This window comes from Boleophthalmus pectinirostris, unplaced genomic scaffold (genome assembly GCF_026225935.1).
Source record: "Boleophthalmus pectinirostris isolate CB_2022bp ecotype Guang Dong unplaced genomic scaffold, ASM2622593v1 HiC_scaffold_15, whole genome shotgun sequence".
NCBI classification, from domain to species: Eukaryota; Metazoa; Chordata; class Actinopteri; order Gobiiformes; family Gobiidae; genus Boleophthalmus; species Boleophthalmus pectinirostris.
In genome coordinates, this window is record NW_026571070.1 from 624,484 (window position 1) to 641,712 (window position 17,229).

The following is a 17,229-nucleotide window of genomic DNA, read 5'->3' on the forward strand; positions in this document are numbered from 1 at the left end:
TGAACCTGGACTAAACCTGGACTAAACCTGGACTAAACCTGGACTGAACCTGGACTGAACCAGGACTAAACCTGGACTGAACCTGGACTGAACCTGGACTAAACCTGGACTAAACCTGGACTAAACCTGGACTGAACCTGGACTGAACCTGGACTGAACCTGGACTGAACCTGGACTGAACCTGGACTGAACCAGGACTGAACCAGGACTGAACCTGGACTGAACCTGGACTGAACCAGGACTGAACCAGGACTGAACCAGGACTGAACCAGGACTGAACCTGGACTGAACCTGGACTGAAACTGGACTGAACCTGGACTAAACAACTCTGTGAGAGTAAAGTTTGTTCTGGAGTATTTCCTCGCGCTCGTTGTGATGATTCATTGTGTTTACGTTTTTACGTCCGCAGACGTTTCTGCTCCGTTGAGACGTTCTGTGTTTTTGTGGCGTCTTCAGGCGTCAGCGGAGAGAATCTGGTGATGACTCGGTGTGTCTTAAGTGTCTTAAGTGTCCAGGGCGTCGGCTTCAGAAGTTGAAAATGTTGAACTTTGGTTGATGCGGCTCGTCCGACACTAAATCAGAGACGAGTATCTAGAGACGTAGAGACGTTATGACCTGGAAGAAGAAAGAGAAAACCCGGAACAACATCAGAAACACCACAACAAGAAACTAGATTTATTCTGACCTAATGACTCGGTGTAAAGACAAACCACAAACACCACTGACCGGGACTGGACTGGACTGGACTGGACTGGACCCGGACCAGGACCGGACCGGGACTGGACCAGTGTCATTAGTGGAGTATAAATATCTGCTGATGAGTTTATGTAATAAAAACAGTAAAGTTTCTCTCCAGATAAACTCGTCAGTCGTCGATGTTCTGGTCGAGCGTCGTTTCTTTTTCTCCCGTTGGTTCTGGTCGAGCGTCGAGCGTCTGAACTTAAAGTCCGAGTCTCCAACTGGAGTTTTTTTACTCTGCGTCTGAACGAAGCTTTAGTCTCTTTAAATTTAAATCTCGAGTTGGAGTTTGATCCAGAGTTTTTATAAATCTGATTCTAGATCAGATCAGTGACTCGTGTGTTTCCTCATGACTCACTCTTTCCTCTTCCTTTCTCCATATTTGGTCATTTTTGGTTCAACCATTTCCCACTTTATACTTTATTTTTTCCCACAACATCTTCCCTCATCACCTTCCCTCGCCTCCTTCCTCCTTCCCTCGTCTCCTTCCTCCTTCCCTCGTCTCCTTCCTCCTTCCCTCACCTCCTTCCTCCTTCCCTCGCCTCCTTCCTCCTTCCCTCGCCTCCTTCCTCCTTCCCTCACCTCCTTCCTCCTTCCCTCGCCTCCTTCCTCCTCCTCCCTCCTTCCTCCTTCCCTCGCCTCCTTCCCTCGCCTCCTTCCCTCACCACCTTCCTTCTTCCCTTGTGTCCTTCCCTTGTGTCCTTCCCTCGCCTCCTTCCCTCACCTCCTTCCCTCGCCTTCTTCCCTTGCCTCCTTCCCTTGCCTCCTTCCCTCGCCTCCTTCCCTTGCCTCCTTCCCTCGCCACCTTCCTTCTTCCCTTGTGTCCTTCCCTTGTGTCCTTCCCTTCTCTCCTTCCCTCGTCTCCTTCTCTTGTCTCCTTCTCTTGTCTCCTTCCCTTGTCTCCTTCCCTTGTCTCCTTCCCTTGTCTCCTTCCCTTGTCTCCTTCCTCCTTCCCTTGTCTCCTTCCTCCGTCCCTTGTCTCCTTCCCTCGTCTCCTTCTCTCGCTTCCTTCTCCGTCTCCTGGGTCAGGCCTGAACAAAGATGGCAGCAGCGGCGGCGGCGTTGGCGAGGAAAGCGCCGAGTCGTCATTGGAGGAAATGTTAAGCGTTTTGTCGGACGAGGGCTCTGATTGGCTGTTCGGGTTCTTCAGTTTCCTGTTTGACATAGTGACGACGCCCGACGACAAAACCCGAGGTCAAAGTTTACCCGACGACAAGGAGCCAATCAGAGCAGAGCAGGAGGAACGACCAATCACAGGAGAGAACGAGAACGAGAACAAAGTCAGGACTGAACTCTGAGGTTTAAACTTAAATTAGACTCAAGAACCGACGTCCAACGGGAAACTCCAGAACCACCGGACGCTTTTAAAATGTTATTTCACTTAAAACCGAGTTTTAATCAGTAAAACATCAGATTTACACAAACATCTAAACTTTAATTCTTTTAAAAATCATATATTTAACACTGTATTAACATGTTTTAGAAGTTTCCCTTTAGTTTTTGACATTTCGAGTTCCTCCAAACCACTTTATTATTTTATTACAGCACAGACAAAAGAAGACAATAAAAAACACAAAATTATAAATAAAAACAATAAATGAAAAGTGTTAAAATGCATAGAACTAAAAATGATTAAAAAAAAAAAAAAAAAATAAAATAAATATATAATTTAATTCAAATAAAATAAATAGTACAATTTAATTCAAATAAAATAAAATAAAAGGCCAGAGAGTAAAAGTGAGTCTTGAGACGAGACTTAAACTCTCCTCTGTGGGTCTGTTCCGTCGTGGGGGGAGGGGGGGGGGCAGACTGTTCCAGAGCGTCGTCCCTTTACTCCCCATGCTAAGTCACTCCCCCTTCAGAGCATTATCAGTGTTCATCCTGCTCATTAAACCTCCTGCACGTCGCATCGTCATCCTCATCCTCATCGCTGTGTTCAGTTTTGTGTGTTTATGGAGAACTGTCGTGTCATAGGTGACGTTGGCTTGTGGGCGGAGCCTCGTACAGACTCGTACTGCGAACCGTAAGGAGGGTTTGAATAGGACCTGGGAGGGAGAGATCTCTAGATGACTCAAACATGCATGGATGAATCTAAAACTTCTTCAGACACGTTTTTCATGAAGAAAAAATCTGAACTTTGGAGAAACTGAAAAAAAATAAAATAAAATTGCAGAATTCTCCCAATTTATTAAAGTATTTCTGAACTCTTTGGAGCTAATTAAGTCACGTTTATTGAGTGTTTGTCCTTCGCTGACAGAATTCAAGAAAATATATTCTTTGTTCTCTAAATAATTGTAAACGATTTAAATTTTGCGGGCGAGTTATTCACAAAACTCAAACTGAGAGATAAATATGAGCTCAGGGACTAAACTGAAGACTAGAAGAAAAGGACTAAACCAGGACTAAACTAAGACTAAAAAGACTAGAAAAAAGGACTAAACCAGGACTAAACCTAGACTAAACCGGGACTAAAACTAAGACTAGAAAAGGACTAAACCAGGACTGAACCAGGACTAAACCAGGACTAAACTAAGACTAGAAAAGGACTAAACCAGGACTAAACCAGGACTAAACCTAAAAAGGACTAAACTAAACCAGGACTAAACCAGGACTAAACTAAGACTAGAAAAGGACTAAACCAGGACTGAACCGGGACTAAACTAAAAAGACTAGAAAAGGACTAAACCAGGACTGAACCGGGACTAAACTAAGACTAGAAAAGGACTAAACCAGGACTGAACCGGGACTAAACTAAGACTAGAAAAGGACTGAACCAGGACTGATCGAGGACTAAAAAAAGAAGACGACCCTGAACCGGATCCTGGGAGCTTTTGGAGACGCGGTGGTGTAAAGTGTGTGTTCTTGATTTCAGTTTGAGCCGGTTGTTTCCGTTTGTGAACTGGGTCGGGTTTGGTGGAGAATAAAAGTGAGAAACGGTGAAAGATTTGACACAAAAAGCAGACGTGTCATGTTTGTGGACCACGCCTCACCACGTCTCTGTGCTTTTGTGTTTGTGTGTCAGACGAGACGAGTCCAGGCCCAAACTCCACAGGTACAAAACCACAACGAGAACGTGTGTGTGTGTGTGTGTGTGTGTGTGTGTGTGTGTGTGTGTGTGTGTGTGTGCAGTGTTCAAAAGTCACTAACAAAGAATAATCTGGAGTGTTTTGTGGACTGAAGGCTGCAGTTTTGTGGATTTTGTTTGGAACAGGATTTTGATTTTACATAAACTAATAAAGGATCATTTACTAATCCAACATGCACCGAGTTTTCCGGACTATAAGTTGCACCAGCCAAAAAATGCATAATGAAGAAGATAAAAACATCTATAAAGTCACACTTTTTGAACGTCATGTTGAAAGTGAAGTTGTAGTAATAACTAGAAGAACAGACTGTTCACACTCTCACATATTTGACTTCAGTTCTTCAGATAAACTAGAAACAACAGAACAAGTTGAACAAACTCTCTGTTTCCCTCCAAATCACTAAATCACTTCAGTTCTTCATCCTCGTGTCACTTCTGAACAACTCGACCTCGACCTCCGGAGGGAAACAGAGCCACACAAACTCTTCTGCGTCGTTGTCCTCAGACTCAGCATCAGTTCACACCAGAAACTTAAACACGTAAAAATGACTAAATATTTGGTGGGAAGTGTCTTTTGTTTAGACGGTGACGGCGTTTTTGGGGATTAAAAACACAAAAATTCAAAACCACCTCCAGAGTGAAAAAGTTGAACACGTCGACACTGCCCAAGACGCAAAACTCTGGTCACATGTGCTCAGGTCACGTACGTGTTTACGTCACATACAAACATGTAGCCGTCTGACACACACACAATCAAACTCCACACACTTTGGCGTCACCGTCCACAGCAGATTTACTCCTGAAAACACTCGACTAAACGCAGAATGAAAAGTGAAGACGCGACGCTGCTTTTACGTTTTCTGTTTGTCACATAAACACAGACTCAGTTCAGTTTGAATTATTCGGGTCTTTCTGAATCCCGACAGGACGGTTTCTGTGTCACTGAAGTCCAGGTCTGAGCGGGACAGAAGTTTCAGTCCCACAAGTTCAGCAAGATGTGGACGTTCACTTTCTTAAGCTCAGACACGGAGAAACTGAGAGGAATTGTCTAAAACAGTGGTCCAAAACCTTTTTTGCACCACGAACCAGTTTATATCAGACAATATTTCACGGATCGGAGGAAGGTCTGGTCCGGCAGCATGGTTAAATCCAGGCTAAATCCTGTTTTAGTCCTGGTTTAGTCCTGGTTTTAGACCTGTTTTTAGTCCTGATTTAGTTTTGGTTTAGTTTGGGTTTAGTTTGGGTTTAGTTTGGGTTTAGTTTGGGTTTAGTTTTGGGTTAGTTTGGGTTTAGTTTTGGGTTTAGTTTTGGGTTTAGTTTTGGGTTAGTTTTGGGTTAGTTTTGGGTTAGTTTGGTTTAGTTTTGGGTTAGTTTGGGTTAGTTTGGGTTAGTTTTGGGTTAGTTTTGGTTAGTTTTGGGTTTAGTTTTGGTTAGTTTGGGTTTAGTTTGGGTTAGTTTGGGTTAGTTTGGGTTTAGGTTTGGGTTTAGTTTGGGTTTAGTTTTGGGTTTAGTTTGGGTTTAGTTTTGGGTTTAGTTTGGGTTTAGTTTGGGTTTAGTTTTGGTTTAGTTTGGGTTTAGTTTGGGTTAGTTTGGGTTTAGTTTGGGTTTAGTTTGAGTTTAGTTTTTGGTTTAGTTTGGGTTTAGTTTTGGGTTTAGTTTGGGTTTAGTTTGGGTTTAGTTTGGGTTTAGTTTGGGTTTAGTTTTGGGTTTAGTTTTGGGTTTAGTTTGGGTTTAGTTTGGGTTTAGTTTTGGGTTTAGTTTGGGTTTAGTTTTGGGTTAGTTTGGGTTTAGTTTGGGTTTAGTTTGGGTTTAGTTTTGGGTTTAGTTTGGGTTTTTTGGGTTTAGTTTTGGGTTAGTTGGGTTTAGTTTTGGGTTTTTGGGTTTAGTTTTGGGTTAGTTTGGGTTAGTTTGGGTTTAGTTTGGGTTTAGTTTTGGGTTAGTTTTGGGTTAGTTTGGGTTAGTGGGTTAGTTTTGGGTTAGTTTGGGTTTAGTTTTGGGTTTAGTTTGGGTTTAGTTTGGGTTAGTTTGGGTTAGTTTGGGTTAGTTTGGGTTAGTTTGGGTTTAGTTTGGGTTTAGTTTTGGGTTAGTTTTGGGTTTAGTTTGGTTTAGTTTGGTTTAGTTTGGGTTTAGTTTGGTTTAGTTTGGGTTTAGTTTGGTTAGTTTTTAGTTTGGGTTTAGTTTGGGTTGTTAGTTTGTTGGTTAGTTTGGGTTTAGTTTGGGTTTAGTTTGGGTTTAGTTTGGGTTAGTTTGGTTTAGTTTGGGTTTAGTTTTGGGTTTAGTTTGGGTTTAGTTTGGGTTTAGTTTTGGGTTTAGTTTGGGTTAGTTTTGGGTTAGTTTGGGTTTAGTTTGGGTTTAGTTTGGGTTTAGTTTTGGGTTTAGTTTTGGGTTTAGTTTGGGTTTAGTTTGGGGTTAGTTTGGGTTTAGTTTGGGTTTAGTTTGGGTTTAGTTTTGGGTTAGTTTGGGTTTAGTTTGGGTTAGTTTTGGGTTAGTTTGGGTTTAGTTTGGGTTTAGTTTGGGTTTAGTTTGGGTTTAGTTTGGGTTTAGTTTGGGTTAGTTTTGGGTTTAGTTTGGGTTTAGTTTTGGGTTTAGTTTTTGGGTTTAGTTTGGGTTTAGTTTGGGTTTAGTTTGGGTTTAGTTTTGGGTTTAGTTTTGGGTTTAGTTTGGGTTTAGTTTTGGGTTTAGTTTGGGTTTAGTTTGGGTTAGTTTGGGTTTAGTTTGGGTTTAGTTTGGGTTTAGTTTGGGTTAGTTTGGGTTTAGTTTGGGTTAGTTGGGTTTAGTTTGGGTTAGTTTGGGTTTAGTTTGGGTTTAGTTTGGGAGGGGGGACGGTCCGTGTGTTGTGGGGGGTGTCGATATATTTGACTTTACGTTCATATTTAGTTTTGTGGGGCTGCAGTTTATGAAGAGACGGAACGATTTTATTTCCCTGAAGAAGGAGAAGAAAAAGAAAAACCCAGAACCACAAACTCCAGAACAAGAAACCTCTACTGTAGTTTACAGGACCGCACCTGCCGCTCCTGTGTTGTGTGGTCCTGCTCCTGCCTGCGTTTCTCTCACTCCAGACTTTTCTTTCTGCTGCTTCATTTCCGTTTCCAGCTGCAGATTTCACGACTTGCAGTTTGTAAATCTGCAGACTCTGTTTTAGTTTTTGTGTTCAGTTTTCTCAGTCTTTGTCTTTATAAGTTTAAAGGTTAAATGTGAAATAGTTGAGTGGTGCAGAAGTAATGGTGCGATTTTTAATGTTAATATAGAAAAGTCACCGGAGAATAAGTCACAGGAAACACACAAAACATGAACAAAAGTCACACTTAGTCTGAAAAATACAGAAGTGTCGTGTCGTTCTGTTTAAACGGGGCTGGAGTTTTGTGTTTAGAGTGAAGTCTGCTGTGGGAAATCTGAGAATATTGTGAACATTTCTCACAATCATCATGAGTTATTAATATGACCAAGTAATAAACTAACAACCTGTGGATTAATGTGTCTTTACTTTGAGCGACTTGCATCTCCACAAACCCGGTCTAAACCAGGTCTAAACAGGTCTAAACCAGGACTAAACCAGGACTAAACCCGGTCTAAACCTTTGTACTCTGCATCTTGGTGTTGGTTCTTTTTGTTGTGCTTCAGGACTCATCTCACTAACAAACCCGTCGTCTCCGTTTCAAAGTTCTTAAAGAGTTTCTGTGGCTCCAGAGCGTCTCCTCCGCGGTGTCAGGCTCCGATCGGCTCTGAAACAGGAACTACGAGACCTGCACCGACTCATGGAGGCGAAGAGAGTCACCGAAATCCTCCTGCGAGCGTTCAGAGAGGCGCTGAAGGACGAAGACGAGGAGACGACGAGGAGGGAGCGAGTCCGACCAGAACAAACACCCGAGCAGGAAACTGATGAAAAGTCTGAGAGATTCGGGAAAACCAGACGACATTCTCCAGAAAAGCAACGAAAAAGTCCCCAAGTCGAAATCAAGAAGAAGTCCAGAGACGAGAGGAGAAACGGGAAATACGTGGATAAAGAAAAAAGTAATAAACTAAAAAAAAACGAGAAGGTAGAAGCTGGAAAACCGAACAAACAAAAAGACGAGAAAATGAAGTCGCAAACAGACGCCAAGGAAAAAAACAAGAAGGTCGCGTCTGAAAAAGAACAGATTATAAAACCAAAAGACGCAATTAAAGTAAAAGAAACGGCAAAAATAGAGAAAGAACGATTGAGTAAAGAGACAAAAGCGAAAGAATTACAGCAAAAACAAGACAAAGATAAGTTGGAAAAGGAGAAAACTGTGCCGGAAGCTAAAAATATTGTCGAGGAAAGAAAGTTTGCAGCTGAAAAGGAACGAAAGGATGAAGAAAAACTGAAGGAACAAGACAAACGAACTGAAAAACAGAAAGAAACTGAGCGAGACTCTAAAGTTCAGGTGGAAAAACGACAAACGGAGAAGGAAAAGATCATGAATGTCGAAAGAGAACAAGAAAAAGAACAACAGATGAAGCTTAAACCGAGAGAAGAAGAGCGGAAACAAGAAAAACCTGAAGATCGAGGGACGACGGGGACAGAGAAAGAAACAAAACTGGATCAAGCAAAACCAAAATTAATCGAAGAAAAGGTGAGATTTGTCAAAGCTGTGGGAGAGAGTGAGGAAAGTGGAAGTTTTGGGAGGAAACATTTGGCTGAAACGATCAAAGTTGAGCGCGAATTGTCGTCTGAAGCTGAACTGAAACAATCACCCAAAAAATTAAAACCGTTGGAAAATGAAAGAACGGTGAAGGAGAGCGAAGAGTCGGCAAGAGACGCAGCACAAAACCAAATAAAACCTGAACTTGAGACCAAAAAAGACACGATCGAAAGTGAATTTGCGTCTAAAAAACAAGAGGAAACACTGAACAAACAGAAACGGACGGAAGAGGAGAAGATCGCAAAAGAGTTCAGCTCCAAAAAACAAGATGGAGTGACAAAAACACAGACAACAACCAAAGTAAAAGCAACATCTGAACCAGAAAAACTACACGGAGAAGAGAAAAAGACGATGGACCAGCACGAAATCGAAAAGGACAAAAGTCAAGAATTGCACATTAAAAAACTGCCCATTTCTAAAGCAAAATTACAAACAGAACAAACTGAAATCAAAGAAAAAATTATTAAAGAAAGTGAACAGGTACAGGAGAAAGAGAAAGCATCAGCGGCTAAAAAAGAATCGGAAAGAGACAAAGTTGAACAAGACCAAACTGAAAAGGCTGAAGCAAAAGAGAAATCTGAAATGGAACCTAAAAAAACTGTGTCAGACGGAGAGAAAACGGAGAAACCGGCGACAAAACTGAGGATTCCTGAAGCGAAGAGTGAAATCGGGCAAAAAGTTGTCACGATAACGGACGAAAAACAGAAAATTATTAAACTGGCCAATGAAGATGGACGAGAAGGAGGAAAACAACTGGTTAAAAAGGTCGTCGGAGAGAGAGAAGCAAAGGAACAGAATGCAACCAAACTCCCGCCTAAAGCTGAAAACGAACAGAACAGAGCAACTGTTCTGGGTCAGGCAAAGAAGGTAGTTTCCCAAGCGCAGACTATTAAAAAGACTGAAGAACCGCCGCAAATAGTGAACAAAGAGGAACCGAAAAACAAACAAACAGAAGCAGAAGTGTTAAAAATACAAACAGGGAAGGCGGCGGTTTCAGGACAGTCTGAGAAGATGATCACAAAAACTCCAGCCGTTAAAACGACTGTGGGACAAGAGCGAACGGTGAAGGTACAGAACGAAACCCAACAACATCTGGAGAAACCTCCGATCCAACAAGAAAAAGTAGTTCAAACACCGATGGTTAAAAAGACGGAACAAGAAGCAAAGGTCAAGGAACAAGACGGAGTCAAACCGAACCTGAAACCTCAAACCCAACATGGAAAAACTGTGAATTTACAACAAACTGGAGCCATTTCAGGACAGACGGGGAAGATCGAAGCTCAAACGCCGACGGTTAAAAAGGAACAGAACACGACTAAACCAGCGACTCGGGATCTAAATGAAAAAAATCTACAAGAAAAAGTGATGAAACTCCAACAAGCAAAGGTGGAAACTTTAGGAGAGGAGAAGAAAGTAGTCGCTCCACAGATGGTGAAGTCACAGCAAACGGACAAGGAACGTCTCGTAAAAGAGACTTCAGCCGAAACAGGGACTACGGCTGAAGCAAAACAAGTGATGTCTGCCATTTTGGGTCGAGCAAGTGGTGCAGTTGCTAAAGAAGAGGTTAAAAAGATCATAGGAAATGCACCAGTAGTTAGAGCTGAAACGGAACCAACAAAGTCGTCCGTTTTGCGTCAGGCAGTCGGTGTCGTCGCTAAAGGAGCTCCTGAACAGCAGAAAATATCTCCAGCTGAAACAGGGACTAGGAATGAAACGAAACAAGCAGCATCGTCCAGTTTGGGTCAGACAAGTCGAGTCGTCACTAAAGAAGAGGTTAAAACTATTGTAGGAAATGCACCTGTGGTCAGAGCTGAACCTAAACCACTCAGGTCTACGGTTTTGCGTCAGGCAGTCGGTGTCGTCGCTAAAGCAGCACCTGAACAGCAGAAAATACCTCCAGCTGAAACAAAACAAGCAACATCGTCCGTTTTGGTTCAGACAGGTCGAGTCGTCGCTAAAGAAGCAGATAAAAAGATCGTAGGAAATGCGCCTGTGGTCAGAGCTCAAACTAAACCTATGAAGTCGTCCATTTTGGGTCAAGTCGTCGGTGTAGCTGCTAAAGGTGAAGACGTTCAAAAGATCGCGGGAAAGGAGCCTGTGGTTAGAGCTGAAACTGAACAAATGAAGTCGTCTATTTTGGGTCAGACAGGTCGAGTCGTCGCTAAAGAAGAGGTTAAAACTATCGTAGGGAAAGAACCGGTGGTTAGAGCTGAAACTAAACCAGTGAGGTCTGCGGTTTTGGGTCAGGCAGTCGGTGTAGTTGGTAAAGGAGCTCCTGAACAGCAGAAAATATCTCCAGCTGAAACAGGGACTAGGAATGAAACGAAACAAGCAGCATCGTCCGGTTTGGGTCAGACAGGTCCAGTAGTCGCTAAAGAAGAGGTAAAAAAAATCATAGGAAATGCGCCTGTGGTCAGAGCTGAAACTAAACCAGTGAGGTCTACCGTTTTGGGTCAGGCAGTCGGTGTCATCTCTAAAGCAGCACCTGAACAGCAGAAAATATCTCCAGCTGAAACGAAACAAACAGCATCATCTGTTTTGGGTCAGACAGGTCGAGTCGTCGCTAAAGAAGCGGTTAAAACTATTGTAGGAAATGAGCCTGTAGTCAGAACTGAAACTGAACCAACAAAGTTGTCTGTTTTGCGTCAGGCAGGTCGAGTCGTCGCTAAAGGAGCTCCTCAACAGCAGAAAATATCTCCAGCTGAAACAGGGACTAGGAATGAAACGAAACAAGCAGCATCATCTGTTTTGGGTCAGACAAGTCGAGTCGTCACTAAAGAAGCGGTTAAAACTATTGTAGGAAATGAACCTTTGTCTGGAGCTGAAACAAAACCAGTTAAGTCGTCCGTTCTGGGTCAGGCAGTCGGTGAAGTTGGTAAAGGAGAAGTGGTTAAAAAGATCGTAGGAAATGCGCCCGTAGTTAGAGCTGAAACTGAACCAACGAAGACGTCCATTTTGCGTCAGGCAGTCGGTGTCGTCGCTAAAGCAGCTCCTGAACAGCAGAAAATATCTCCAGCTGAAACGAAACAAACAGCATCGTCCGTTTTGGGTCAGGCAGGTCGAGTCGTCGCTAAAGAAGAGGTTAAAAAGATCGTAGGAAATGAACCTTTGGTCAGAGCTGAAACTAAACCAATTAAGTCGTCTATTTTGGGTCAAACGGTCGGTGTAGTTGGTAAAGAAGCGGTTAAAAAGATCGTAGGAAATGCGCCCGTGTTTACAGCCGAAACTAAACCAATGAAGTCAACCGTTTTGGGAAAAGAAAATGAAGGATCGGTGGCTAAAAAGACGGTTGGACAAGAACAAAATAGAACTGGTACAGGGCGAACATTTGAGAAAGTAGCGAGTGAAAAGTCTGTCGATAACTTGGCTAAAACAAAGACGGAGCAAGAGACGGTGGTGAAACTACAGAGCGTAAAACAGGCTCCAAAAGACGTGAAACAACCGGTTAAAACAATCACAGAACCACAACAAACTGTGAAAGTTCCTAAAGATCAACCAGAGAGAAATGAGAAAGTCCAAGTGATTAAGAAATTAGAGAAAGAAACGACTAAAGCTCCCAGTACAAATGAAGAAAATGTGAAACAGACACAAGTGGTGGAAGAAAAAGAACAAATGAAGGTGAACACACTGGGACTGGCAAAGAAACAAACTTCTAAAGAACCGTCAGATCAAAATATTGTACAGAACGCTACAAAACCAGTTTATAAACCTAAAACTGAGCAAAGTGGACACGAGCAAATATCAAAAGGAACAGTTCATAAGATGATTGGACAAAATAAACAGAACGCAACAAGATCAGTGAGTAAAGTGGAGTTTTCTGAACAGACGGGGACAGGAGCTGTGAGGGAACAGGAGAAGACGGACGGTTCAGGTAAAGGGGACAAAAACGTTTTGGCCAAAGGAGCAGAAGCGACAGTCCGACCCAAATCCAAAAGTGAAACGGTAAAATTACAACGAACTGCAGCCGGTTTAGAAAAACAACCACAGACTGAAGTCATTAAAAAACAAGTGGTTCAAAAAGCTGAAGCGCAGGATCGACCGGTGAAACTGCAACACGCTGAAAAAGAACCAGCAAAGGCCACGGTTTTAAAACAAGTCGAGTCTAAATAATCCTGTAACCGTGTCAGAGACTGTGTCCAAATGTCCACCCTGTTCAGTGGATCATTCACACAGAGGTTTGGATCCACAGCTCACAACATCTGGGCCTCGTGACTCTGTCGTCTGACACAATCACAGTCTACGTTCAGTCTGCACCTGAAGTTTCCCAAATCAGATGTTTTGTCTCTATGTTCATGTATCTGATCTTTTAATGTGAGTCTGAACCACACAGATGTGATGTTTTCACATGTGACCAGGACACTTGGATCTGTGCTCCTGAAACTGATCCATATCTGATCTTTAACATGTGACTTGAGTGTGAACAGTCAGGTCACATTCATCCACCTACACGTCATCAACAAGACACAAACGTCACTATTCTGCACTGAAGTAGAGAAAACTGTTCATGATCCATGTGACTGAAGTGAAGCACATCTCCACTCACCACAAAACACCACCACCAAAAACCTGCTCCTTCTCCTTCTCAATCTCCTCCTTAAAACAAGTCAGTTGTTCATGTTGTGGCTCCGGTACGAGAGGAACTTTAAAATCTCCAGGTGTAAACACAGAGACGCTCGCTGCGGTTGACGTCGTCGTGTCTCCAGTGTCACATGTGGGACACTTTTGGACCGTTTAATGTTCACACTGGAGTCACATACAAGTCACATTTAACTGGAAATGTGAACGAGCTCGAAAAAACATCAGATTTCACAAAAACAAACCAAAAACGAATAGAGCGTTAAACCTGCAGACTGAACGTAGCCTTAGAAAACTTTATTTTTCTGTCATAAACGATGATCTGATTGGACTGGCACAAGGATCATGGTCCAGGTCTGTAACAATCATCAATAAATCCCTTAATCTCATGATAACTTTTTACGAGCTTGAGAACTTTTGTGGCCATGATAATTTCTGTTAAAAGATGCAAAAATCCCAAGGCACTACTCACTGGTTAAAATAAAATGCCTTTATTAATTTACGGCGCGTCTTAAAGGACGACGACGTGTTTCAGTTTGTGGCTGAACAAAAAAATGACAATGAGGACAAACACTTCCTTCCCGAAGAGCAACACTGAGTTTGATCCACTGGGTGTTATCCTCTGGACGCTCTTCTTCTCAAACCTTCTTTACACGATCATTTCTTTTTGCATGTTTGTTTGTTTTCCTCGTCTCTCGTTTTCTACCAAAGAGACTGAATGTGAAAAGGATTCTGTCGCTCTGTACTGACTCGCTTCCTTCATGACGCTGGAACAAACGTGTCAGCACAGACTCTAGGTGGATTATCTGTTTAGGCCGAGTCCAGAAAGCGTCGCTGTCTGTGCGGAGAACATGAAGCTGCAACAAAACAGTTCAATGTGTGACAAAACAATCACGATGTCAAATCAACACGAGTGAGTGGGACATGTCGGCGAACATGCGTCATGCAACGAACGAAACGCAAACGACGACGAGGCTCAAACTCCAACCAAATCTTCAACCAACAAACTCCACAAAGATAAACATTCTTCATGAACAATTTATCCACAACGATCAAGAGAAGAAAGAACAAAACTTAAAGGAAACAACGAGACACAACAACAGTCACACAACAAACTCAACTTACCAGAGTTTAGTCGCAGTTTTATTCTGTCATTTTGCAACAAAACAAAATAAAAAAACAAAAACAGACCAACGACGACAGAATTCCAAGGAAAAAAAGCAGCGTCTGAACAAGTTTGAGTTTATAATTTCACTCAAGATTAACTGTAAAAATAAGACAAAAATATCAGTGAAAACTAAACTGAACACATGGTTTAGTCCAGAGCTCGACATCTTTCAAAACATAAATGTTCTGATCCTCGAGACTCGTCACAAAGTCAGTAAATCTATTTTTATTTTAAATTCTACAATGAGTCTGAGTCTGAACAAGTTCGTTGTGTTTTGTTCCTGATCAGAACATGAGTTGAGTTTGTTGTGTCTCGTTGTTTCCTTTAAGTTTTGTTCTTTTCTTCTCTTGATCGTTGTGGAGAACTTGTTCATGAAGAACGTTTCTCCTTTACACACATTTACACATTTACACAGAAAACCATGAAGCAGGAGTGATGTTTATCTGATATTGTGGCACTTTAGGCTGATGTGAAAAAGTTCTCTTGAAGTTCACTGATAATTACAGTAAATTCTTTTCTTAATGAATCACATGAACTTTTTCAGAAACACAAACGAACCTGCTGCACATCGCATCAGGTTTGTTAAGTTGTGATGTTTTGTTGTATTTTGCTCTTGAATATTTATGTAAAATTGTCGTGTTGGATCATGGGTGACGTAGAACATTGAACAGAGTCTAGGAGAGATCGCTATATTACACAAACATGCATGGATGAAATATAAAACCTGTGTAGACGTGTTTTTGATGAACAGACGTTGGGTCTTTGATCAGGTCTGAGTCCGGCCTCAGTCTTTGTCCTGATGATGTTGTTGTTGTTTTAGTTTGGTGTAAAGAAAACTCGTGTCTCTGATGTAAATATTCATGTAAATGTGTTTGGTTTGTTTTGTCGCGACTGGACGGACGTCGACGTTTAAAGAGACGACATCACCCTGTTCCCTCATCTCTGTTCTCAAGTCGTTTCTTCATCTCAGACCTGGACTTGTGTTTGTTTTTTTTTTTTGTTTCATTCACATTTTTAACTCACAAACTCAAACATTTACACTGTTCCACCTCGTGATGTCATCATGTGTCCACACGTCCCTGTTTCCCTGGGACAGTCTCAGGTCTCAGTTCTGTCCCACAGTTTTATACAGAAACGTCCCAGTGTCTGTTTTGACCAAACTGATCCTGGAACAGAAAAGAGAAACATAAACTGACTTTTGTTTTAGTAAAATACAGAAAATCTGCTTAAAAACAACCAAAGAACAATTCTCCTTTATTTTACACTTGTTTCGCAATTTTATTTTTACCAAACCATAAAAAAAACAAAAACGGGATGTTCCAGTTTTTTATTTTGAAATTCTGGTCACCGTAGTAACGTGGTAAAAGTTCTATTCTAAACCTCATACACTTTATTATTATTTAATACATATTATTGTAATATAATTTAAATTTTATAGTAATAAAACATTGTAATTTTTTTTCTTTTTTTTATTTATTGAGTAACAAAAATAAAGTATAACACATAAGAACAAAAATAATATATGAACAGAATAACATTAGATGAGACAATTCCATAATTATTCTGAAGCAATAAACAAAATCAAACTAAACCTTTTTATTTTTATTTATTTTTTTTTATTTATTTATTTATTTTTCTTTTTATTTATTTATTTTTATTTAATAATTTTTATTTATTTATTTATTGTTTTGTGGTAAGGGGCACATCAGTCCACATTTGGTAAAACGTTTAACTTAACTTGAAAACTACCACTTCATGACATCACAAGGTGGAACAGAGTGTTTGTAGATGTAGACAGTGTTAATCCACCACATGAGAATAAAACTAAACAGACTCAGTTTGTTTTTGAGGAGGTAAAGTTCTAACAGAACTAAAAGAGTCGGTTGTGTTTGTCCAGGTGAAATATTCAAGTTTGTAAAATGTGAAGTTTCTGAGTAAAAGTGAAACATCGACTCGTCTGAAATGTCTCCGTTTGTCTTTATTTTTTATCATTTCCTCAAAAATATATATAAACTTTTTTATGTGTGCAGATCAGATTTATAGTTCTGCATTTAGACACATCACACTGGGGGCGCTGCACATGTATGTCTATGGCAGAATGTTGAGCAGTTTCCAGGGGCAGAGTTTCACACTGTTTCACACTGACAACACATGATGTGACTTTTCCAGGATTTCCAGGACCGTGGGACACGATGCACACGAGAAAAAAACAAGCAGAAGAGTTTTTTTTAAGACGATTTGAAAACTCAAGAAAATCTGAAAATATTTTTAAAGAGCTCAGTTTTATTTCCTGTGGTCAGTGAGTTTATTTCATGTTTTAGTGTAAACTCAGACTCTGATTCTTGTGACTCTAACGATGTTTTAGAGAAACTTGATTAACACATAAATCAGGTTTTTATTATATTAATATAAATAAAAGTCAGATGTAAAGTGGGACGTGTTCCAGACAGAGCAGTGCTCACAGTTAGCGTCACACACGACATCAGGGGCAGTTTTTTCTCACAGACAGTTTTATTTTTCTTAAATGTTGTTGGTTCGTTTGAGAGACGCCGCGTTCTGAACGACCTTTGACCCTGAACTGTGATTGGCTGATATTGAAGTGTTGGAGGATTCTGATTGGTCGATTTTGAAACAGGATTGAAGAACAAAGAGAGACAAGACACGCCCCCAAAGCCCCCCACACCTGAAGAACACACAGGTGAGTCCGGACTGAACCGGGACTGGACCAGGACTGGACCAGGACTAAACCAGGACTAAACCAGGACTAAACCAGGACTAAACCAGGACTAAACCAGGACTAAACCAGGACTAAATTATTATTATTATTGTGTCCACACGTCCTGGTCAGAGTCTAATCTGAGGTTAGATCTCAGATGGTCTGGGTCTGGGTCTGGGTCTGGTCTGGTCTGGGTCTGGTCTGGGTCTGGGTCTGGGTCTGGGTCTGGGTCTGGTCTGGGTCTGGTCTGGGTCTGGGTCTGGGTCTGGGTCTGGGTCTGGGTCTG

General features: G+C 41.5%; 1 protein-coding gene across 2 annotated transcripts in view; it reads left to right on the plus strand.

Moving 5' to 3' along the window:
- The window catches only part of unm_hu7910 (un-named hu7910), a 40,281-nt gene that overhangs the window by 13,724 nt on the left and 9,328 nt on the right, over positions 1 to 17,229 (plus strand). For both annotated transcript variants that reach the window (XM_055150696.1, XM_055150697.1), the window contains one exon: positions 16,863 to 16,925. In XM_055150696.1, coding sequence (XP_055006671.1) covers positions 16,863 to 16,925 — 63 coding nt within the window. The remainder of the gene's footprint in view (positions 1 to 16,862; positions 16,926 to 17,229) is intronic.